The following is a 23,778-nucleotide window of genomic DNA, read 5'->3' on the forward strand; positions in this document are numbered from 1 at the left end:
ATATACTATTGATAATTTAACGGGAACGTAAAGATTCCTCTTTACATGGATTCTCTACCGCCTCTTTCACAAAGCGGAAAGTAATTAAACCACAAGCCTAACCCTGTTTCGACCTAACTAACCGTATAAAAAAGGTGTATTAACCTAAAATCCATACTTCAGAAATTTATTGTACATTTTCAAGCATATGTGTGATTCGAAAATCCTAAGTTGAAAATAATGCAGAACCTTGTCAAAGTGACTCAGCTATTAACACGTTTTATTTAAAAGTGCCACAAAACTACAATTCATATATCATTTCTTGCATTACTGGTAAAGTATGCCGTGTAAACAGAAAAGTTTAAATCGTTATAATAATTATTGTACCGAGGTAATTGTTCCACAAATCTTTCTAAAATTAATCTATATGATGTTTTTATTTATGACGTTGACAGCAGCCATTTATTTGCAGCAATTGATAAAACAGCAAATCACAATAATTGATACAATGGCCTTGAAAACAAGGTTGGAATGTGAATTTTATCAGTTAACCTGTTGAATTAACTAGCAAAGCATAACTGGCAAGCTCTTGCAAGCTTAAACATTAGGATGTGTTTTGACTTTGGTGTGATATTCTACAGCGAACTTTAAAGCGTATGTACAAGGGAGTTGTATTTACATTTACACTGGCGGAAAACTATTATCAAACTGAAGTTTTAACGAAAAATCTCGTTACTTACAATTAAGTTAATAAACTTTAAATTTGGCTTTTTATAATTATAACATTTTTTTGTAAATGTTAGCTTCGCATTCTCAGCAAATCTTAATTAATTTTCCATTATCTTTTTATTAGTATTTCAAATTGTGAGTTGTGTATCAGGACGTATTGCTTACAAACGTTAACATTCTGTTGAACAATGGTAAATTTGCTGATTTTAACGATGATTCCGTCGGTCTAGAAATCGTATTCGGACACCACGAAAGTTATGTCGACCAGGCTGATATAATTTGGCTGTTTGGAGAATTCGAAGACGAGTTTTAGACGAGCGGGTCCTCTTATATTTTTTGCTTTGAAGGACAGGATCCCCGAATCTTCATATTTCGTCATTCTGGGTGACAAAAATGCCAAGGAAATTATTCGCCGAATTTCAGAGTGTGAGAAACACTAAAAAGCTTAGTGGCACTCAAAAGGGGTATTTTCAAAAAAATAAAGCGCAATGAATTTTAAGCATCCACGACTTTTTGTTTTTAATAAAAAAGAAGAAAACTATTGTGCACCTATAACGTAACAATAGAAAAGAGAGCACCCGCAAATGGTGGTAATCCATAAGTCTAAAACTAAACTGATCTAAACAATGATCAATTACGTCATTAAAGACAGTAATCATTTTTGATGTGTTTTACACTAGCGTTATTAGGTGTGGTAATATGTTGTTACAGAAAATTTAATTGTGTCAAAAGTTTGTTATCGAATGTTGCAAAAGGGGTCTGCTACGGTCGTAAAATGGCCATCACCTTTTATTTTTTTTTAATCGAACCCAGTTTCGGCTAAACGGCTACACCAGGAGCCACCAGCCTTTTCCTACTGGCGGCCTTACCCAAACTCAGAAAGGTCTCCGCGGGCCGTAATGAATTTTAACTGATAAGTTTTGTTAAAACGTATAGTTTTAAACATTTTAGGATTTTTTTCATTTTAAAATAAGTGTGCTAGCCTACCGGTAAAAACAACATGCGTTTGTTGGATTTTAAAATCGTTATCACATCGGGTTGTATTGCTGCCTTACGTTCAACCCTTATTGCAAATGTTGCGAAGCCCTCAGGTTAAAATGCGTCGCTTTGTATACAGTACAGAAGTTTAATGACTCGGTGTGAATTTGCCTCCAGAAAGTGTCCAAATTAGTTTGTTACCAAATGACGTGTGGATAACAAATCTTGATTGTTACAGTTTTTATACTTACGAAAATAGATGACCTCCCCTAAGTATTCCTGCTTCGCGGATAGCCGAATCAAACCTCATTTTGGCAAGTTCACTACCATATTTGTAGTTATTCCGTAGGGCGAATCGCTGGTAAGTAATGGTGATGGGCCGATCAGTTGGCGGATTGCCAAAATCATCGTAGCTACATGTTCTGCAAAAACAAAGAAGTAAACTTGAAGTTAGAGAGTTGCACGGTTGGGATATATTGGGACCGTTGTACAACAGTATGTTTTACACGAAATAATTTTATGCAGTGTGTTTAATTTTGATGTTTTGTACACGTGTCCCAATATTGCACGATAATATTGGATTGAAGTTAATAGCCAGGACAATGTCGCGCATTTATCACATAATCTTATTTGGATTATTATTATTTTATCATGTGATATTATTTACTGTAAAGTTTATTTAACCAGTTTAATAAAAAGTGTGGTAAAATTTTGCCGAAGATTTCCGGTATTGCTATCCGAATATATTACAAAGTGTAAAAAAGCGTATACTCATATCTACAATACCGTTTGTTTTGTTTTGTTTTTCAAAGTTTTTAATAAAAGTTTTTCGTTTGGTAAATGAACAGAAAATCTTGGAGCATACACCAACTAAAAGACCGTTTCCAGTTAAAATATTTTATTACCCGAATGGTCCAGAAATGGCGTCTCGACTGTATCCTGGGGGGCAGGGTGTGGGTGAGTAACACTCGTAGCTTCCGTAGGTGTTCAAGCACCGTTCATCGTCATCACAAGGCGAAGTCAGGCACTCGTCGATATCTGGCGGATAAAGTTGAAGATGTCGTTAGACGTATCGTATATGCTCAGGAAACTGCGGACAGGTGCGTCTTATGCATATTGCTTTTAACAAAGCTACTGAAGATAGAATAAACGACTTTAAGTTTTAGGCCAATGCTTTAGGCTAATTTGTATCTCCTTAACCGAACCCGAAACGTTTTTTAGAAAGAATAAACTGAATCTAGAAAAAATAAACCGAACCCGAACCTGCCAAAAAGGATTAAATATGAGTTACAATTTAATAGCTATTCTAAATACTTATTGACACACTGTTTTTGGCCAATTTTATAAAAAAATCCAAATCGGTACTTTATAAACTGGTATTAAAATAACTACACGGTTAAACCGGAGCTGAACTTGTAAAGTGCTACGCCGAACCGCAACCGTATACTCAAAGTAACCTTAATCGAACGTTAACCAGCATAGTCAAAAGATTCGACACCCTGCTAAGTAAAAAACAAACAATATAAAACATAGGTAATGGAATCTAATTCAACTTTGGGGGCAAAGTGACGTTTGTGTCATTTCTACAAGAAGCACAAACACATCGTGTCAACGAGTTACAGCTCCCGTATGATTATGGTAAAATGCTAAACATAATAATCCTACAACGAATTTTTAGCAAATATTATCAAGCCAACTAAACAATTGAAAAAAAATTGGTGATTTGGTATAATTCTAACAAGCATAATTCTAAGTTTAAACTAAAATAAAACAGATTCATAATTTAGTCAAGTCTATAATTTTAAGCGTCATGTCATGTTAACGCAAAAACGTTGTAAACGAAACCAAAATAGAGTATATCAATTCAAATAAAGTTGAAATTAAGTTTGTTCGTTTTTCGTGCAAAAATAACTGGTTTTGACATAAAAGTTAACATCGAAATGTTTAAGACAAACTGTAAATTTGTAATGTTTAATTACAAAACAGATTACACATTAATCCATATAAAGTGAATAACGTCCGTCTAAAATTGCCGCGGTCTGCAAATCAGTTGCGATCTGCAAATCAAATCTGTTGCAAATGATTTGTTTTTTTGTTTAATTATGGTAAAAAATATATTTTACCCCTCACCTAAAGTTAGAAAAAATATATATTTTATCCTACACATTATTTCATGTATCTAATTTTTATATCTAAAAGTTTGTTTAAAATGAATTGCCGTTAGTTATCACAGTATTTAAAGTTTTAAACATCATCAAATATTTAAATACCAAATTTTATATTTTTAAAATATATTTGACCCTTCATTCAATATTTGTATAGCAATTTTTTTGTTTTATTGTCTAATTATTATTATTAGAAAAATTAATTTGACCGTACATCTAAAATGCAATAAATATGTTTTATAACCTTTCCCAAATTTCCCAAATTAATCGAATGTGGCTGATTAAAACGTTTTAAATTTCAAAATTTTATTCTAACTATCCCATATGCTGCTTTCAAATAATTCTAAAACCCGATTGGAAAGCATTGGTTTACCTTTGCATCGCAGCTGCGCATTTATAGTGTAGCCATCGGGACAGACACAAGTGTAACTGCCTGCAGTATTGTTGCACTCGTAGTCGCAGATGTCGGCTCTTCGACATTCGTCACGATCTAGAAAGCGAAAATGAATTTCATTTCGGTTTCATTTTAAAGCCTTAAGTCCGCTTTATACCAAGTTATTGTTGCTAAAAACATTAGTAATGGTAAAATACGTTTTCTGGATTTATTTAATCGAAGGAATACTGCGCTTTAATCTTGGTCTTCAGTCCGTTCTTGATTCGTGTTAAGTTGACACGTCAATTAGTGACCAGAAAACTGACCTAGTTTAGTCATATAGGTATAATTCCATTTGTAACAAAATAATTTAGATGAAGACAAGACAAGGGTATATTGTATACTATACATGTTTTTCAACACAGTTGAAATTTCAACAAACTTCAAAACTAGCAACACTGCAAAAAGTTTCATTTAAGAACAAAAATTCAATTGTAAGTGTTGAAGTATAAAGAGGTTTTATATTTATCATATGGTCGCGTTTACGAAAACGTTATCGTATTTTGCAAGCGGTCATATTTATTCGAGCGAAAGCTCAAATGCAATCCCAAGTACTATTTTTGTGCGATTTTGACAGATCACAGCAACGCTAGTCAGATTCCTGATTTTAGGGCATTACATTTAAACGTCAGTAACATCTCAAAATTTTATTAACCCTTCACTAAATAAATCCTAGAACCAAGCATATTTGTGGCAGCAGTTCGAACAAACCACTATTCCCAGTGTACCTTGGCATGTATGACCGTCTCGACTTATAAGGTAGCCGGAATTGCAAGAACAGCTGTAAGTTCCAGCGGCATTTGTGCATTGATGTTCACATTCGTTCAGTTCAGGATCGTCGCATTCGTTAATATCTGCAAAGTAAAATTATTTACATTTGTTGACTTTCCACACAAAGAAAAAATAAATTGTTATGAGGTTTTGATGTTTTAAAACAAAAACAAATATCCCCTTAAATTCTCATTTGCTTGGAATGTATGAGGCATCAAACTTCCGACTTTGTAAATTATGTTTATTTATTAGTTTTTATTAAACATTTGTGCGATTGTATGTAATATAAAACATAAGCAAAATAAGACTAGTAAAAATCAGCAGGGCATATCGGGAAAAATCAGCAGTACAAAATAAAAACAAATCGGCAGTGGCGTCAGACTCGGACAACTAGATAATTCTAGTTTTCTAATTCAATGAATTAGAGCAAAATGCGGCTAATTCTAATTCTAATCTAATTTGTGAATTACTTGTGTGCTCTAATTCTAGTTTTAATATAATTCGGATTTTACCAAAAATCCTACTTTGTCCAACGGCATCTTAGTGAAAACAAAGATTTTGAATTCAAACTCTTTGGTTGAAACGTAATTTTCACGAACTAAAAACCAAATGCTATTCTAAAACACATAATTGACATGCACATTCCTATTAAAATACTTTTCGATTTAAATGTAATTGATTGTGAACAATAAAATGTAATTTTAGTTTAAATTCTAGTTCAAATTCGTTTTTTTAAGAATTCGGTAATTTTAATTCTAATCTGATTTGAGAAAACTCAAAATGATCTAATTCTAATTCTAATCTAATTTAGAAAAACTGAAATTCTCTAATTCTAATTCTAATCTAATTTAGAAAAACTGAAATTCTCTAATTCTAATTCTAATCTAATTTAGAAAAACTGAAATTCTCTAATTCTGATTCTAATCTAATTTTAAAAAGCTAAAATGAAACTAGTTGTCCAAGTCTGAATGGCGTATCAAGGGTTTGTTGGTTCGGGTTTCTTCCTTTTGTATGTGGTTCCATCGTTTTTTGAATGTTTTGCACAGGTAATTCAACTATCCCCATCGGCAATGTTTTCAAGGTAATTTGGGGGTCTTCAAGTTAATGTGATACTAAATAGAACGCAGAACGCTGTATTTCGTCTCTCGCTTGCATCTGGGTCGACCACATGACACAGGACATTTTTTGCCTTCAGCTTTTCTTTATTAGTTCAGATCGTCGGATCGAACAAATTTCTATTCGACAAATGACCACACTAAATCAAGTTTTGACCTTTTTTGCTAAAGTCGAGTTAGGCGCAGTTAATGTTTCTGGCTTTTCGTTGTCTGTGCTAATATTCGGTGCTGGTCTTACAACAATATTTTTAACTAACGCAGATTCTCTTAAAAGGTAATCTAACTGTGACTGTCGTGCGCGATTTGAAGCCTCCATTTTTTTCGTAATGATCGTTACCACAAAAATATTCTCTATCATTATATTCTAAGACCATTTGATTAGTGTGCAATTAAAGAAATTTATTTTTCATCAACCACAGCTTGTATTTCAGCTGACTTGGCACTCATCTACGCGCAGATGTTGCGATAATCGTGGCATATTAACATCCGGGGAAAATATCTTTTTTTTGTATTGCAGGTGGCAAAGGTAGGTTTGTAATTTAGCATACTATCGTGTATTGAACTTGGAAACCGTACTGCAGAAAGTGGTATTATAATAGTACCTAAAATCTAACAACCACATAGTTTTAGTTTAGGTTTCCAACGAAAGTTAACGATTGCACGTCAAGCGGTTTCGCAGCTGGCGCCTGGCAAAATTGTTCAATACCTATGTGTTCTCTTTGCGTCTAAAAGGTTCGTTTTTGCAGGTCGTTAATTGGATTGACACATATTCAGTTATTAATTTCAGATGAGTATGAGTTTATAATTTACCTTTGCAGCTAATGGCTGTCCCGTTCACCTCCAAAAGTTTGTAACCAACACCACAAGACTCTGACTGTGAGGCTTGACGCAGACGACACCTGTGTTAAACAAAAGTACTTAATAAAATTGCTCAAATGATACCGCAATCAACCATACGTCAATTGAAAATTACACTATAGGCCTACATGTATGTCGCTTCAGTATTTCAAAAGAAATTGTTGGCAAATGAATTTATTCAAAGGCCTACTGAATATTGGCAATTAAATTAACAAGCATTAAATATCCTAAACACACAATTTTCTAAGAACATAAAATATAAATTTAATACAAAAATTGCAATTGTAATGAAAATATTAGCAAAACACTAGCTAAATCTAAGATCATAAGGGTTTAATTGTTTTATTTTAGTTACAATAGGCAAAAATAAAGTTTTATTGAAGTTGAGTGGCCGTTTTAGTGATTTTGTCACCTTAGATATGTTTACTATGAAAACAGCTAGAAAAATTGACTACGAATTATTGTTCTTTTCTCATACTATGGATAAACTGACATTTTTGTAACCCTTCCAAAGACTGCGTACTACAATAAAATATAACCGTCAATAAACAATAAAAGACAGACAAAGATCTGTCGTTTTGGTGTTTGTATTAATTTCGTTTAGTACTGTATATGTCAAAAATGTTTCTATAAAAATATCAAATTTGCACATATATAACATGTTAAAAAAGTTGTAAGTCTCTCAGACTTAAATTATGGACAAAGCCCTTCTTAAATGTTTTTTTTTTTTTTTGATTTTCAATCGTTTATATCTCCGCTTAGGTAACTGTTAGAACATTGAAACTTCCTGAAAAGTCTAGGTCACCTTTTGGTATGTCAATTTTTAGTTTATTAGAATAACCACAGTATGAGATAGGAATCGATTTACCTTAAATTACCGCGAACGGTCATTTTGACCGTAAAGCAAATTCTAATTTCTCCACGAATTATATCGCCTTAAACGATAGCTATTTGTGTCGCTATTATTTTTAGACAGCCATGGAACAATTGCTGCAGTAGCTGGTAACAGTTAGTTCATAATTTTGACTCAACAATTCTTATCCAAATTCGATGGTTGACGGAAGTAGAAAGCGAAAGTAATTCCAAACTAATGTGGACTGTCGACAAAATAAAATGTGTTGTGGATGCTGTAGATTAGATTCCGGATAGTGTATAACTTGTGTGAAACTTAAATGTGTCGATTGCGCTAAGCGCTGCTAATTTTTTGGTTATACATTGGATAGCCATTTGTGGTCCATGTGACAAGCAGCATAATAAAAATGCCTGTTTCATATTTTTAACCCAATTAAAATCTTATTGTTTTACAATCAATTTCGATATTCATGTTAGTTGTATAGAAAACATACAAAAACAAATTCTCCTTACGCAGCTAAAAAGCAGGTTGAAAGCCAACAATGCATCAATTCGTAGATATGGCTTCTAAAGTATGTTTCAGAACATGATATTATAATGGAGCCTACAGCGTATTAATCTAACACTTACAAAGGTAAAGGTCGCTCAATAGTAAAGGGAACTTGTAGAATGAAATAAATCTGAATTATTATGACTTTTTTTTCTTTATTATACAAACGGTCATTTTGACCGCTCGCGGTAATTCTAGGTGTGTTCACCGCGCGGTAATTCTAGTGTTAAAGGACCCACCTGTATTTTACATCACCTATACTTGAGGAAGATACTGCAACACATTCCGATCCAACCTTGCAATAATACCGAGAGGTACCACAGCGTACATGTTGATTCTGAACTACAAAAAAATGTTGTATGCAGCATTGGACTATAAAAAGAAATACGAATAATACAAGACAGGCCTGCGTATGTTTTAAGCTTATACTTTCATTGTTTGTGATTTTAATATTTTAGGCCTTAATAAGGGTATATCATGTCTCGCCACACCAAGTTTTTCCTAAATTCGATATAACACACCGAAAGTCATTGCAGAATTTTACGTAATTATACGTAAGCCGTAATCGTTGGTCAAAAATCAGCTTCGGAAGGGCTAAATCTCAATTATTACCACACATATATGTGTGCATGTTCCATTAAATATTCGACATAACACCTGTTGATTGTTATGTTTGAGGAATGTAAACCTATTCATGAAATCAATGGATAGAAATCGCTCTTTTGGTGTAAACGAAGTATAACCCGACGTTTCTATACATGAAATGCAAATCTATTTGATGGATTACCACAAGGCTATTCGAAATGGTTAGTTTTACTTACTGGCTGGGTAGCTCTGGCTGTAATAACGGTTTCGGTTGACCTGCTGACCTTGGCCGTTCACGTACTTTGGATAAAACACGCGACGTTGGTGTGTTGGGCTTGGAATGGAAATGACATTATGACTGGAAGTGGCTGGCCTGCGGTACTGGTTTGGACTGTACCCGGTATGTCTACTGTGTCCAGTGTGTCCGGTTTGTGCTGGCCGTCTGACCGTTTGTCCGGTGTAGCCGGCGAGTCGGGACTGCTGCAACTGTCACGTAATATCTTAAATAGCTTATTCAGCACTCGGTTGTATACTACACATATTTAACTGGTTACTTGGCAGAGTCAACGCACATGGATTTGTTTCCACAACGAAACGAATTCTATTACGAATAAAGGTTAGCAAGACAAGCGCAACTGTTTTTGGGTGGGCGCATCAGTAATTTGACCTACGGATGCCGTATAGTTGCTAAAATTCATTTGGATTTGTTTAGAGTAGAAAAATGCCGTATTCTATACGTGAGTAAAAATTAACCCAAATAAAACACTATTGCAATGCATTTTTTTCTCATCCAAAAACGCCGCACGGAGGTATACAATAAACCTTAGCTGGTCGGCTTTAACATGACCTAAAAAAACAAGATCTTACCCTAAGTCGTCGCAAACGTTCCTGTTGTTGCCGCTGTAGGGCTCTCAGACGATCGTGGTAGGGGCAGGCTTGCAGGCATGACATCATTAACGAGAAGACGACGAGCACGACCAGTGCTTTCAGATTGGAATGATTCATCCTGTCGGTCCGGTTGTTTACCACAAGAAAAAAATTACTGCGCTATGCGTAAGGTCGCCAGCGCTGCAACGGAAAACTTCATGTTGGATCGATTAAAGTTCAAACTATGTGTTTGTTAGACGGCTTAGCAAGACCTTTGTTATAAACATAATAGCTACAGCCACGCTGACAATTGCGATTTTGTTTGGAAGAGTTTTACGTTTACGCCAAATAGCTATGGACCGTGCATGTCCGAGATTCGCATTGTGTGTAACTCGCCGTGATCAACTATATTGTCTTGTTATTTGGTCCCGGTCTCGGCGACCTTTTTTGCACTATCGAGCATAGAGTACAATACATTGCCGCCAACTGGCTGAAACTGGTTTTGCGTGTCATTACCCATGAAGAAACTATTATAACATTTGCCGGCACATGCATTAACAGAATAATTCCTCTTTAGCGAATAAACACGGCATTATGATGCCGAAGACATGGGGGATACCAATGTACCGACGAAACCAGCTAAAAAAACGTTACGACAAACAACTTGGGTATATTTGTGCCTTAATCTTGTGATTCGCTGTTTGTCAGCTCAAAGCAATAATTGACTGGGCAACGTGCCAATACTCTTCATTGGTCGTTGTATTGGACAAAAGTTTATACCGCGATTCAAGATATATTGGCGAAACAACGATATTGTACTGATCTCAAAACTACAGTTTCTCCTTTCTGAATTAACAAGTTAAAGGCGTAGCCATGTACAAAAGATAAAACAGTGCGTTAACTTCGTAACAGTGCGTAAAATTTCGAGGACAAAAGAGATGCTAATTTCATTTCAAAGAAACAATCGCAAATCATTTAGTTTCATTTTGCTCAACATTTTATAATGCCATGCTCCCCAAAAGGCTTTACTTATAAAAAAGGCATATAATATTACCTCCAAGTTGATTTTAAATGCTGAAATGAATAAGGGTCGCGTAAAAGGCTATTTTTGTCACAGCCATCGGACACACAGAAGCTCTATAAAATCAATCCAACTTCTCGATGTTTTAACTTTCCTTCATAGCCTGCAATTAGGGTAGCATTAAGTTTTAACAGCGTTACGAAACGATAAGCTATCTGTTTTGGTGACACTTAAGCGTTAACGCCGATCATGAAAAACAGTTATGAAGAAACTTATGAAATTCTTATTCATTCAAAAGCACACCTGTTTCGACGCGTCTCAAGATCACTTAGGGACCGTTTCCTGTGTTTCAAAAATATATCTTAACTGTGGTCGCTGGCCCATGACACTTTTAAGTTGCCTGGCTTATTATCTAGTTCTTGCCTGACACTACAGGTCGCACTAAGCGTACAAAAATATAAGTTGTCAAATCGTGACTACGCTCACTTTAAAAAACACTTCTTAACTAATCAGAAATAATTGTCTTTTTAAGATAGGGTGCAAACAATTAAACATGTGATCGTCTGTATAGAAAGGCATGTAACAAGTTAAAAGTTCGGACAAGAATAATTAAAACCAAACCTTGTCTTACGTCAACGAACTTTGAAAGTAGCACCGAACATCACTACGATTTATCCGAAATAGCAGCCAAAGAAGTCTTTTAACTTTACGTGATAACATTTTCATGTCCCAACCTGCAGTGCTTCGCGTATATGTTTCGCTTTCTAGTTAACAAGACGAAAAGCAGATAGGAGCACATGTTTCTTATCTGCTGACACGAAATCGAGTTAAGGCAAGTTTTATGTAGGCCGAGTAGGGCATCTTGCAGCAAACGACCGTATGATTTGCCGCAAAGTTTTTTCTGTCGGCTCATGGCGAACAATACGGCGCTTTGTACAGGCCGTGTAATTAAAGCCCTTCGCAAAAACGTGAAGGGCGTTGGTGCTATAGATAACGATGATCTTTGAACCCGTGGTTTACGAATTTGCCGAATATAGACTTCAGTTAAATTTGCCAAGTTTAGGTCACTGGTAACGACGATTTATACACAAAACTTGCATCGCCTTTTGGTATAGTAATAAACTGTCAAAATATAATTATTGATAGCTATAGTTTATCCATGAAATATTATCCAAATACTTTTATAAAATAAACACGAAACATATTTTTTCGTTTCATATTTTGCAAATTTGAGGATCGCAAATAACCTTGAGCAACCGTTACGCCATAATTGCTTTCAAAATTATCATTCTATATGTGGGCATTTAATTATATACGGGGCTTGCTTTGGTGCTTATATTCTACAGATTGTTTTCCTTTGAAGCACAAGAGAACTAAGGAATTAAACTAGCATTAAAAATCCCTTTCCAATAAATATTAGTAAGAAAACTGATACCTAACTATTGTTAACTATATCCACGTTTCGGTTGCCTGGTGGATTTTCATCTAGATGACCTTAGCTTATTACCGGCCCCTGATTACCGAAGTTAAAGCGTTTGCTGCGTGGGTAGCCGCCGCAGTAACAAGCGAATCGTTTGGCCCACTTGGTTTATCGGAACGACGCAAATCAGTGTTACAGTAGCGAACGTGGGGGCCCTTTTAAGTTGAGTTTGTCGACTAAGGCAGTCTCGTCACGTACGAGCGTAGTTCAGGAAGTAGTTGTGGGCATCGAACACCGACTGCGCTTAGCTCGATAAGCTCTCCTTGCCGCGAAGCACCTGGGAGATTGCCACACGAAGCAATTGCGCAAAGCTTCCCACGCCATCGCCGACCTACAAGGCTCTAGTGTGCAACGCACAATCGCAAGTGCTTTGTTTTTCGTGAAGCGTGCAAAATCACCGGCGCCACTTAAGGACGGGCGAATTGGCCTGTCAAGCATTATGCAGCCGGCTGCAGGACCACCTCAAAAATCGCTGTGATGTCCACACAGCATTTAAGCACGGTTTGTGATTACCTTTGACTGGTTAGCTAAGCTGTTTGAAAATCACTCGACGGCTTTTTACCTCATATGGGGTACAGTGTTAAAGCGTTAGTATCAATATACGAATGAATTGACCATACAAATGTTCCGTTGGGCCCTAATATGATTGTGTTTTTGATGATTAGTTTAAATAACATGGAAGACGACGTGAAGGTTATGTGTTTGAACCTCAAAGAGTAAACAGTAAAATTGCAAAAGTTCTATCTAGATTTTTGAGTATACACCTGGCAAAGACTTTAGAGTTTTATTTACTTTGCGTGTTTTTGTTTGGCATTTGTTAAACGTGACTGAATGTTAGTCCACCGTACACTAACAAAACTGTTAAACAACATTTTCTTAATGCATGATGAATTAAAAAAAAAGTTTTAAAAACTCGAAATATTATGCAATAGATACAAAACCAGCGTCCGCTTATCCAAGCTTGTCTTTTGCAATTGTATATGGTTGAATAAAAGATATAGGTCACGGTTTGATATGCTATGGGACGTTTCAAACATTTTTAATTGAAGTATCGTTCTAACCGCGCTTTCATGGCAATAAAGTGTGCACAATACCCTTTGCATGTGGCAGGCTAAAAGCTTTTACTTTTTCAAACAATTTACACTCATATACTCTATTACACTTTTTTCAATCTCTTTTTCTTTGTTATACGATTAAAATGCCAGCTATTGGCCACTTGTTAAGTATAATACAATCTAAAGAGAGTTAAATACTGCATGAAAGAGTTAGGTCGACGGTTCTTATTGGTGATATTGTAGACCACAACACCTTAAAACCGAGTAATGTCATCATCGAATGCAGCATTGACGAATTCTGTTAAAAGGTAAACAACAACAACAAAAAAATTAGTAAAATGTATGCAATAGTGAAACAACACGTTTCTTTAGCGATACAAAAGCCGGTACAATTTGAAACTTTGTCCTATAGTGGTAAATAGAAACAGTGTTGCGTCCAGGGCGTACAACCTTGTGCTTTCAACCTATGTTATTCCACATTTCATTCTAGTGGTAGGGGAGGGCTTTCAAAGTAGTAGGCAGCTGTCAATCCACTTTCTTTACTTCATTTTGTTTTAAAAGCGACATTTTTTTACTTCATTTTTTTATTAATCAATATGTAAATTTAGGAAAACACTATTGTTTCTTTTAGTGGTACGCAACGACAGCAAAAGACAATTAAGGACAGAGAAAATTAGCAACTACTGATGTACGTTACCGTTGTTGTTTTTGTCGTTTTCGTTTTCAGTCTTGGGTTTTGCCCAATCTTGCTCGTTCCCGGCAGCAAATATGAGATAGAAAGCAATACCAAACAAGTTAATTGCTGCAGCAATCCAAAATACTATTTGCCATTGTTTGATGGAGTTCTGTAAGTTACATCCTTTTCAAGCAAAACGGTTTTGTCTAATAAGAATCAGGATATATTGATCTGCTAGCAAACTGAATAAAGTTTCCTGCAGCTTGCTTGCGCCGAGTTTTATTACTGTTTCAATGCGATGATACCAAAACCATACTTTAGTGCAGTGGTTTTCAACCGACGTGCCGCGGCAATCCAGGGTGGCATTTTTAACGCTTAAGGGTACCAAGAGATATTCACATTTTTTGGGATTCCATTTTTTGCTCTATTGATACCATTTTTTGTGTACGATAAAAGTGCCAAATTACAAATGTTTTATCAACCTTGTTGCACAGTTAATGTTGTTTTAATTTCGTTTATTGTAACGTCAGGGCTAACTACTCAGCAACAATGGAGCAAGGGTGCCGCGAACTGTTTATAAATTCTGTAGGGTGCCGCAAGGCCAAAAAGGTTGCAAAAAACTGCTTTAGTGGAAATAACTTTTTCTTTATTGACTAAATGAGATGTCGTAAGCGAAGTAGAGGCCAACTTACGTCATCCAAAAGGATTAAACCAATTATTTGGGGGGCGAGAAATCCAGGCGTGTTTCCGATTGTGACTGACAACCCGTGCAAAATGCCGGCAAATCGTGGAGCAATATCGACAGCGTTTGACAAACAGCCAGGACCTAAAAGGGCAAATATACGAACCTAATATATTGTTGTACTATATTGTGATTTAATTTAAATATATTATTTGACAGCTTGTTGACAGCAATTAGCTAATTGTATGTTAAGTGACACTTAAGTCACAAAAAAATAACGAGTGTGTAGAACAGAGGCGTGCAACATACGGCCCGCGGGCCACAGCACGGCCCGCGAGACCTATTTACGTGGCCCGCACAGAATCCGTCAAGTAGCCCATTGTTTTTTTAAATTTTTCATTGTTTAAGAAGTTATTTGTAACGGAATCATTGGCATTTATCAATTTGTATTACGTCACACTGTCCGAACCTCTGTTATTGCGTCATAGTGTGCATTGTAGTAAAACTGCCTTGTTTTGCTTGCAAAATAGAAAGGTTGATTATTAAAGGTGGAAATTTAACAAGCAAGATGTAGTTTGCCTGCTTGTCAAAACGTTATATCAGTAATAAAAGAGTATAATTTCTAAGGGACACTATAGTAAAAACACTATGCTAATTATGATAGCGTTGTTGGTCAATTGCGGGTTGATAAAATGCTGCAATTGAAAAAGTCTTTGAGCAAACAACAAGAGGTATTTCATTGTTATAAGAAAGACGTTGAGCTTGTTACAAAACTGGGCTATAAGTTATCGAAAGCAATTGCCGAAAAAGAAAAGCCTGTTTAAGACAAAATTCAGGAATCAGCTCACAGATGAGCACTTGTTAAGTGAACTTCGAGTTGGCACTTCTGCCAAAACTAACAAGATCTCTGGTGAGAGAAGATATCACACATCTTATTAATCGCTTAATGAGTAACTTGATTCTACACGGTTTTCCAATAAAAAATTTGTTTAAAAAATATATATACGCAGCACATCTTACTTGTAAATCCGTTAAATCCAATCGACAGGACAAAAAAGGCAATGGCCGCCGTGACGTCACAACCGACGTAGCCAGCCAGTACGACGAACACAGCAGGAGGCAAGAGGCCTATTACTGTGTTCACCTTGCGCACCAACAGGGTTGAAACGTTTAGTTTTCGCCGGGTGATATCGGTTAGATAGCCCGCCACCAACTCCACAATCCACTTAACGATGTACGGAAGAGATGCCAGAATTCCTCCCTGCAATTTAAAGGCCATGGTCAGACTGTATAAATTGAGTTTCTATGCAACGAGAGCCATTGTTAAAACACGGACTATAGATGCCTGGAACACTGAAACCGCAACTTGTAGGCAACAAAATCCGTTTAACCAAATAACAATCATCTAAATTAAAGGATAGGGCAGGGGTCGGCAACCTTTCGAATGCAGTGTGCCAGTTTATGAATAATGTCAAAATAAACAACTCGCGTCCCAAACATTTTTCTATGTTTGGTTTTGCACTAGCAACCAGTGCTGTGGAGTCAGTTAAAACAACCCGAGTCCGACTTCGGCCAAAAAGTTTAAGCCGAGCCTGACAAGTCTGGTTCCGACTCTACATCCTGTATTTCACCCACTTACGTAATTAAAATAAGATGGATATTCAGCAATCCACTCATAGGGCCCATGGAGAATATGCCACGATAAGCTATTCCACCTTAACAATTTACAGTTTGCTGCCTTATTACTTTCGAAAGTTGCAGGCCCACACGTCGGACTCGGGTAGTTTTACTTAGTCTTACTTGAGTCCGACTTTGTGGCCCTGCTGTTATGTGCTAATTTACGGATGATCTGACATCTAATTTACGTTTCTTGAGAGACGCCATTAAACCAAATTTCATCAGTTAAATTCTGAGCGCTGATGGTCAAGCATCCTCCCACATTTTGTCCGCAGGGTTAAATTGCTAACGATATTTGGGTTAGGGTGAGAGTTAGCGTTTGGGTTTGGGTGAGTCCACTATTATTATTATTATATTTATTCTTACATATTTACGCCTTCCTTACAATTTTACCTTTGACACCTCGTTTCGTTGGTAAAATAAATATCGTAGGAATGTAGACAAGTGCCAAATTCTGTAATATACCCAAACCTTCTGAGAAAAAAACGAACTGTCACGAACACAATACTGTGCTGCCCGCTATTTTGGAATATATTTTGATTTTCAGACGATACCTAGAAGTGTTAACTATCAGTTACTCTTTTAGCTTAACGCTTTAACTCAGTAAACTTCACGCCACTATTTAGGCATTGTGGCGTAAAACAACAAGTTTAACGCCCACAAAAAATAATGTTAAATACAACAGTCAAGACACTAATTTGTGACACGAACACTGCAAATCGAAATTAGTGTTGTAATAATAATGTTAATGATGTAGTAGTGATGTAATGGTTGCACTTTGTTCGTCTGCGTTAAATCATTTGGCGTGCCCTGAAAAATCATCTCGCATGCCACAAGTGGCACGCGTGCCCGGGGTTGCCGACCCCTGGGATAGGGTATAGTTAACTGAGGTATGCGACATGAAACCTATTTATTTGCAGCCTAAATCTCTAATCCTGTTGACTAAAAAAATAGGTTTTTCTTTAGATAAATACTTAGATTTATTAATTCTAAACAGAGGAATCTGAGCAAATAGGACAACGATCAAGGACATCTACTTCATTTGACAATGCTATATTACGACAAACAACTTTAATGAGTTGCATACCTTACATCAGACGTTTCGCTGGAAGGCTAAACAACTATTCGGAGAAGTTTCGAAAATCGCAACTTGGTGAGGTTTCAGCCTTTTACGTATATCTCTTTGCAACCGTCAATCGAAAGCGAGGGTTTCGATTTTTTCGTGTTTAATAATCATAAGTGAAATTAAAATGATTGCTTTAAAAAACAGGTGTTGAATAACGCAGCGACAGTAAAAAGTCATTGGGTAGTAATTACCGACCAGTAATGACTGAGAATCACTGCCTTAGTTGAAATTCATTCATTCCGCGTGCTTCTAAGCCTAGGCTACGTTACCGAGACAAGGTTTATGCTAAGGTCATTTTGCCTAACATTTAATCACAGATGGCCTTTTCAAGACTCATCGACTTAACTCAGCGTTTTATAGGTGCGATATCTGTGCACGGAAAGTCGATACCTTAGTGAGATCGAAACGCAAGACGGTGGAAAGGTAAGTGGGCAACATCGTCTGTAATGTGTAGTTTCCCCAATTGTTCGCGAACATTCCAACAAAAAAGGCATAGATTGCCGGCGAGGTAAGTATAGATTTCCATGGAACGTTTAGTTTTTCCTGCGGGTAAAGGTTTTTCGTTAATGCTGTTGATTTATCTTAATAGTGGCGCTTTATCACTTTTCAATCATAGAATTTAGGTTTTAACGCAAATTTACTCCTTTGTATTTTTCTTCTGTGAGAGTTTGCGTGCTGTTAATAATATACCGCCTCTCTTGCTCCGAGATACTGGGATGAGCTTCTGGTGACTCAAATGCAAGGAAAGCCCAGGCTACCGTCCATAACAGCATACCACCAGCTAAAATTGAAAGAGTGAATTATACATATATTCCAAAACCCATACCCGACATTTCGCACTAAAACTATCGCAATCCGATCAGACACCAAGTTAAGTCATTACTCTGCTCAAACAACCAATATAAAACATTTAGAAATATTTGTTCTGGTTGGTATACCAAAATTTGCCCTAGGGTTAAGAAGTTTAATTAGATTTCAAGGTAACATGGCTGTGTTATATTGCAGACCATGGCTGAGATTTTCATGTTAACTAGATATCAGTATGGGATTACCTGTCATGTAGAAGACGGACTCCCATCCAAATTGATCTGACATAACTCCTCCGACCATCAGTGTAAGAAAAATCCCGACACTACCCCCGGATAAAAATATGGTGACAAGAGCGCCTCGTTCGGCCGGAGGAGCCCAGACACCCCAGGCCCCCATTAATGAAGGGGTAACCACACCCTGTAAACCATGGGTGAGCAATTCTTTTTTACAGCAAACTGCATGACTAACATCAAATGTTGTTGTTCAATAATAGAATCTCAAATAGAAACAAAATAACGTCATGTGACTGTGACATTATAAAACTAGTGAGCTTCAGAAACATGTTATAAACTGGGAGAAAAATGGACACCAAAACCGAATTTAAAGAAACGGCGGCAAGGCGTCAAGCGAAACAATAACAGTGCTGCTTTTCGTTTATAGAGACATGGTTCAAAGTTACAAAATATATATACAAATGTAGGGTTTCAAGACTTTTCCCAATATGCGGACACAATATTTTTTTTGGGAAAAAAATGCAATAATGCTTAGCTTATGGAAACGCACACGAAATTATTCAGACAAAAAAACATAACAATAGGGAATCCCCCACCTTGCAACACAAAATAGTATTTAAAGCTGAATAACTACTCATGATTATTACATAAAACAAATTGTATGTGGCCTTAATGGAAATTGCCTTAGAAAAAACGTTTCGGGGCGAGATCTTTTTGGTTTAAGAGATAGTTAGATTTATTGAGCTACGATTGACTGAAACAGTTCTAGAAGCTGGATTTGCGATTATGTGGTATTTTCCTTTTATTGTGTTTTTGTCTGACGGACTTTCAGGGACATGCGCATAAGCAAGGAATTATTTTTTTTGTTTTTCACATGAGTTGCTTATTATATTCATATAATGGAAAAATTCTCACACAATGTTCGATAGATTGGAATTTTTTAAGTTGTGGGGGCCGTTAACCTTTGACTTTACTGCATTCATTTAAATGAATGCCTTGAGTTAAAATTAAGTATTTTTTATTTGACACAGTTTGTTTATTATATATTCTTTCATCTGAATTTTCAAACATAAAACAATTATAGCTTGCTATATATGTTGTTTTTTGGTTAGTTTTTAGTTGAGTTACCACTCATAAAATCAAACAAATTTAAAAATCGAACGAGTGAAATTTTAGTAGTTTTTATTTTTATGTCAATTATTTGGCCATGTTTGCTTTTCAATCAAAGACGAGTCTAAATAAAACACTTTCTGCAGTTTATTAAAAATTAAACTATTTCCAATAGAAATATATTTAACTGAAATTAATTATTAGAGATATTGTCTATTTGATGTATTTAAGGCTGGGTGAATATTTCATTAAATTTGACTCTCATTGTTAGCTTTGCTAAAACAAAAATTGCTAATAAACTCACTGGTTTTTATTCAGATATACTAACGATGTCTTGGTTGGCGAAAAATATATATATCTTTTAAGATCTGTTTATTGTGTCTGACCTGAATTGCGAGCTTTGTTAGAGTAATTTGCTGTTACTGATTAGGAATTAAGGTCGACATTTATCTTGCAAAGGTCGAGGTGATTTCTATTATTCACATATTCAGTGAAACATAATCCTACTGATTTCACATAAAAGCCAATTCAAGTGCCAATATTAAGAGGACAAACCTGAAACAAGCCGGTCAACACTCTTATTGCAATTAAAAAGCCGAAGCTGAAATAAGCTGCAGGTGGAATACAGGCGGTTAATATCGAAGAAACCAGCATGGCCACTGCAACAACCCATTTCATTCCCAGCTTTTTGGACAGCCACGCTCCGAGAACGTTGCTCAGCATATAGCCGTAGAAGTAGCAACCAAGAACCAGCCCTTGCTCAGCAGAGTTCCAATTAAACACGCCGTTCTACAAAACAGGGAGTAAACGTTTAGACAAAGTGCAATGTTTGCATGTTGAATTTTATAAAGAAAAATTCAAACAATCAAAATGTAGCATCAACAAACACGATAATAAGTATACAATATGCTTTTGAGAAGGCGTTGGTTATGTTTTTTGATGCTTGAAATGCAGTATATGACTTGATAATAAATTGCAAAGCCACGGGTCGAGTAGATTGACATCATCTTGATTATTAAGACGTTTCGTTACGAGCTTGTATCATCTTTAGTTAACGTATCGAAACGTCTTAATAATCAAGATGATGTCGATCTACTCGACCTTTTTGGCTTTGCAATTTGTTATCAAGCTACATTACAGATCCGTGCATAGCGTACCCAAGTATTTGCCTTGTTTTCGAAGAACACAGCTTTTCAGCTGGGTTGCCTTCAATTATTCTAAAACTAAACAATAACAAGATGATTTTTACAAGTGGGATATTGGGCATATGCTTTTAGAGTGTTTCCGAACTATCTGTATTCAAATCACGAAGTTAAACTGCGTTTCCGACAGCTGTTTTCGCGCTTAAAACCCTCACAGGAACATTTAGTACAGATATAGATTTTATTTAATAGGAATTTTTCACCACATGTAGATAATTGTCAATGAAATGTACGGCAGTAAACCACTTTTTTTAAGCAAAGTCATGCAAATGATCAAGAATACTAAACACGGATCTGTTCATAGTCTTTAGCAGAAAAAGAGTGGCCCAAATAAATGATAAAAGCGACACTGAAAAAATGAAATATGACATAAGCACTTGCCGAAACGTATGCAAATAAAATAATGAATATTTTATCATTTATTTGGGCCACTCTTTTTTATTGAACATGTTAATGATAATTTGCTTTATTTTAATGCCTACACTGGAGGCGTTGCCCGATAAGCCATCATTTCGGTCCGGACACACACCGGTCTGATTGCTGACGTCATTAATGTCGTCGACCGGTTCGCTCTGGTTCACCATGGCGACAATGGCGATGCTGAAAGTGTTTCGCACGGTTAAAACGTTAACCGATCCGAAAAACTGCAGCACCGCAAACACATATCTGCGTTTTACGTACACTCCTGGGGTTGGTTCCTAAAAAATATGACTTTAAATATTTGTCGTATATAAAGATGCAAATAACAATCGCAGAGATGCAATTAAAATAAAAATCTAAATGTCTCTAGACATTACAATTCGATATTCTATCACAGTGGTTCTCAACCTGTGGTACGCGCACCACTAGTGGTACGCGAAGTCATTTTGGGTGGTACGCTGTACGCAGTAAGTTTTTATGTAAAATTACAGTTTTACCAAAAGGTTAAGCTTTTTTTATTGTAATAAACAATACATTCATCATAATGATTGTATAGTTAAATATTTTATGCTTCATCAATGATAGGAATTATTAGCCTATCTTTCCGGAACATCTATGCAAATTCTTTTTATGACATTATAGCAAAACAACGAAGAATCACAAAACTTGACTACCAGTATCTTGCAAGTTAAAAAAGGGAAACTTTTTTGACAGTAGTGCTGGGTCGCATTTGTTTTGAAATTTCCGGGATAACTAATTAGCTAATCCACCCCTGTTAATAATCCTATATACATTTTGAGTAAAGTTGAGTTTTCGATATTTTGTTGGTACGCAACAAGATCATAGAAGCTCGAGGTGGTACGCAGTGAAAAAAAGGTTGAGAACCACTGTTCTATCGGGTAGCTGTAATTAAAAAAAAAAGTTTTATGTTTAATCTCAGAGATGCAATTAAAATAAATTTCTTTTTTTTTAAATACCATTATGGAAAAATAATTACCGGCAAAACCCTTTCCAACACATTCATCATAGTTTTTTTAACTATGTCTACTTTACGTAACAAATACGTTAAATATGATGGTTTTCGGTAAAAAATAATTCATGTATAATTTTACCGAATAAGTATTACTCGAAAATTGTAATCAGTAAAGTGTTCAACTATTTGTCATATAGTTAAGTTTCAATCTCGTTTAATTAGCTTTAACAACACCAGGATGCGGAAAAAAACAAACCGCAAACGATAAATATGCCAATTAGGACTTTTAACTATATTTTATGTGTTTACAAATTAAGTTAGGCCTACCTCTTTTAGAATTTGTTCAGCCTCCATTGACATTTTGTTGTTTGTTTTATAATCACGTGGTCAATTATTTGGCACTTACGACAATCAGCGCAGGGATTAGCCTGTAGGTGAGCAAACCACACAACGCCAATATGATTATATACACATATTATAACTTCAGTACCTATGATATTAATATACATATTACAATTAGAAACAACAATACTAGTCGCAATTTTTTCCCTTTTGGCAGCAATTTCTATAAACAAAGGATTGTCATCTAATAAATGCTTAAAGCGCAATATTTATGATATGTTTTATGGGACGACTATATGCATTACAGAAAATAAGGTCATTCGTTCGCGCGTATCATAATAGCTGTTTGAGAACCACCGATAGGTATAAAATTACACCATTTAGAACTACAAGGCATTAAACTAAAAATGCCATGACGAACAATCCATTATGTAAGATATGCCCTACCAGCACCACTTGCGACTTACGTGTTAACACTTTGTGCAAAGGCAATTGCTCATTCGGCTTTTCAGCCTTAAGAGCAAATAGGACGATCTCCATTAAATTTAAAGTTAACTGTAATAATTTATTCGTTTTGTCATTTGCTAGTTCTTAGCCTTGTGCTTATTTGATTATGTGTGAGCAAAACCAGGGTTTCAACTGGCAGACAGCGGACAAACATCTTGCCTGTGTTGAATGTGGACCTCTACACTTAAAAATGTAAATTCAATCTTTTGGTACAATTTGACGTCTTTCCTAAAAACCTGGCAAAGAAAAAAAAAGAATGCATTTAACACGTAGGCCTACGAGCTGACTTTAGCAAAGGAATAAATGACTTCGTGTTTCAAATTATTCTCATTCCTAAAAAATGGTTCAACTTGTCACAGGACATTTGCAGAAACTTGTTAAGTGGCTCTGACCTAACGCATTCGATAAATTATTGGCAGAATATAAAAAGCCCAAAGTCGTGTAGGCGTCTTTGTACTTTGTAGCGAAATGCGTAATGCACAATCATTGAATTTGTATGTTAGTGAGTCGTATAAAAAAACTGCATTCGATATAAGTTTAAAAAATTGAGACCGATGTCAATCTTGTTGACCTTTTTTCCAA

The 23,778-nt window shown here is 35.9% G+C and overlaps 2 protein-coding genes across 2 annotated transcripts; both read right to left on the reverse strand.

Annotated features, from left to right (window-relative positions):
- Window positions 1-244: 244 nt before the first annotated feature.
- Window positions 245-10,103, reverse strand: LOC146140785 (uncharacterized). The gene is made up of 9 exons (XM_083392703.1): window positions 9,883-10,103; window positions 9,252-9,501; window positions 8,670-8,772; window positions 6,981-7,069; window positions 5,013-5,138; window positions 4,225-4,341; window positions 2,592-2,724; window positions 1,938-2,108; window positions 245-1,088 (listed from the first exon to the last, which is right to left on the reverse strand). The coding sequence occupies exons 1-9, from the start codon at window positions 10,018-10,020 to the stop codon at window positions 935-937; spliced, it is 1,281 nt and encodes a 426-aa protein (XP_083248829.1). The 5' UTR covers window positions 10,021-10,103; the 3' UTR covers window positions 245-934.
- A 4,015-nt stretch (window positions 10,104-14,118) lies between these two features.
- Window positions 14,119-22,707, reverse strand: LOC146140786 (sialin-like). The gene is made up of 9 exons (XM_083392704.1): window positions 22,675-22,707; window positions 21,437-21,652; window positions 20,308-20,541; window positions 18,652-18,826; window positions 18,241-18,380; window positions 17,990-18,142; window positions 15,817-16,057; window positions 14,807-14,940; window positions 14,119-14,283 (listed from the first exon to the last, which is right to left on the reverse strand). The coding sequence occupies exons 1-9, from the start codon at window positions 22,705-22,707 to the stop codon at window positions 14,119-14,121; spliced, it is 1,491 nt and encodes a 496-aa protein (XP_083248830.1).
- Between the last annotated feature and the right edge of the window lie 1,071 nt (window positions 22,708-23,778).

The sequence above is a fragment of the Ascidiella aspersa genome, chromosome 6, assembly GCF_963924565.1.
Source record: "Ascidiella aspersa chromosome 6, kaAscAspe10.2, whole genome shotgun sequence".
Taxonomy (NCBI): Eukaryota; Metazoa; Chordata; class Ascidiacea; order Phlebobranchia; family Ascidiidae; genus Ascidiella; species Ascidiella aspersa.

Bases quoted from the DNA above. Each gene is read 5' to 3' on its own strand.
- LOC146140785 (XM_083392703.1), bottom strand. From the start codon at position 10,020: ATGAATCATTCCAATCTGAAAGCACTGGTCGTGCTCGTCGTCTTCTCG. The intron at 8,773-9,251 runs GTAAGTAAAACT...ATTTTTTTGTAG, and splicing joins CAGCCAGAGCTACCCAGCCA to TTCAGAATCAACATGTACGC. The intron at 7,070-8,669 runs GTGGGTCCTTTA...TGTTTAACACAG, and splicing joins ATAGGTGATGTAAAATACAG to GTGTCGTCTGCGTCAAGCCT.
- LOC146140786 (XM_083392704.1), bottom strand. From the start codon at position 22,707: ATGTCAATGGAGGCTGAACAAATTCTAAAAGAG. The intron at 21,653-22,674 runs GTAGGCCTAACT...CATATTTTTTAG, and splicing joins CTGAACAAATTCTAAAAGAG to GAACCAACCCCAGGAGTGTA. The intron at 14,284-14,806 runs GTAAGTTGGCCT...TGTAACTTACAG, and splicing joins GTTTAATCCTTTTGGATGAC to AACTCCATCAAACAATGGCA.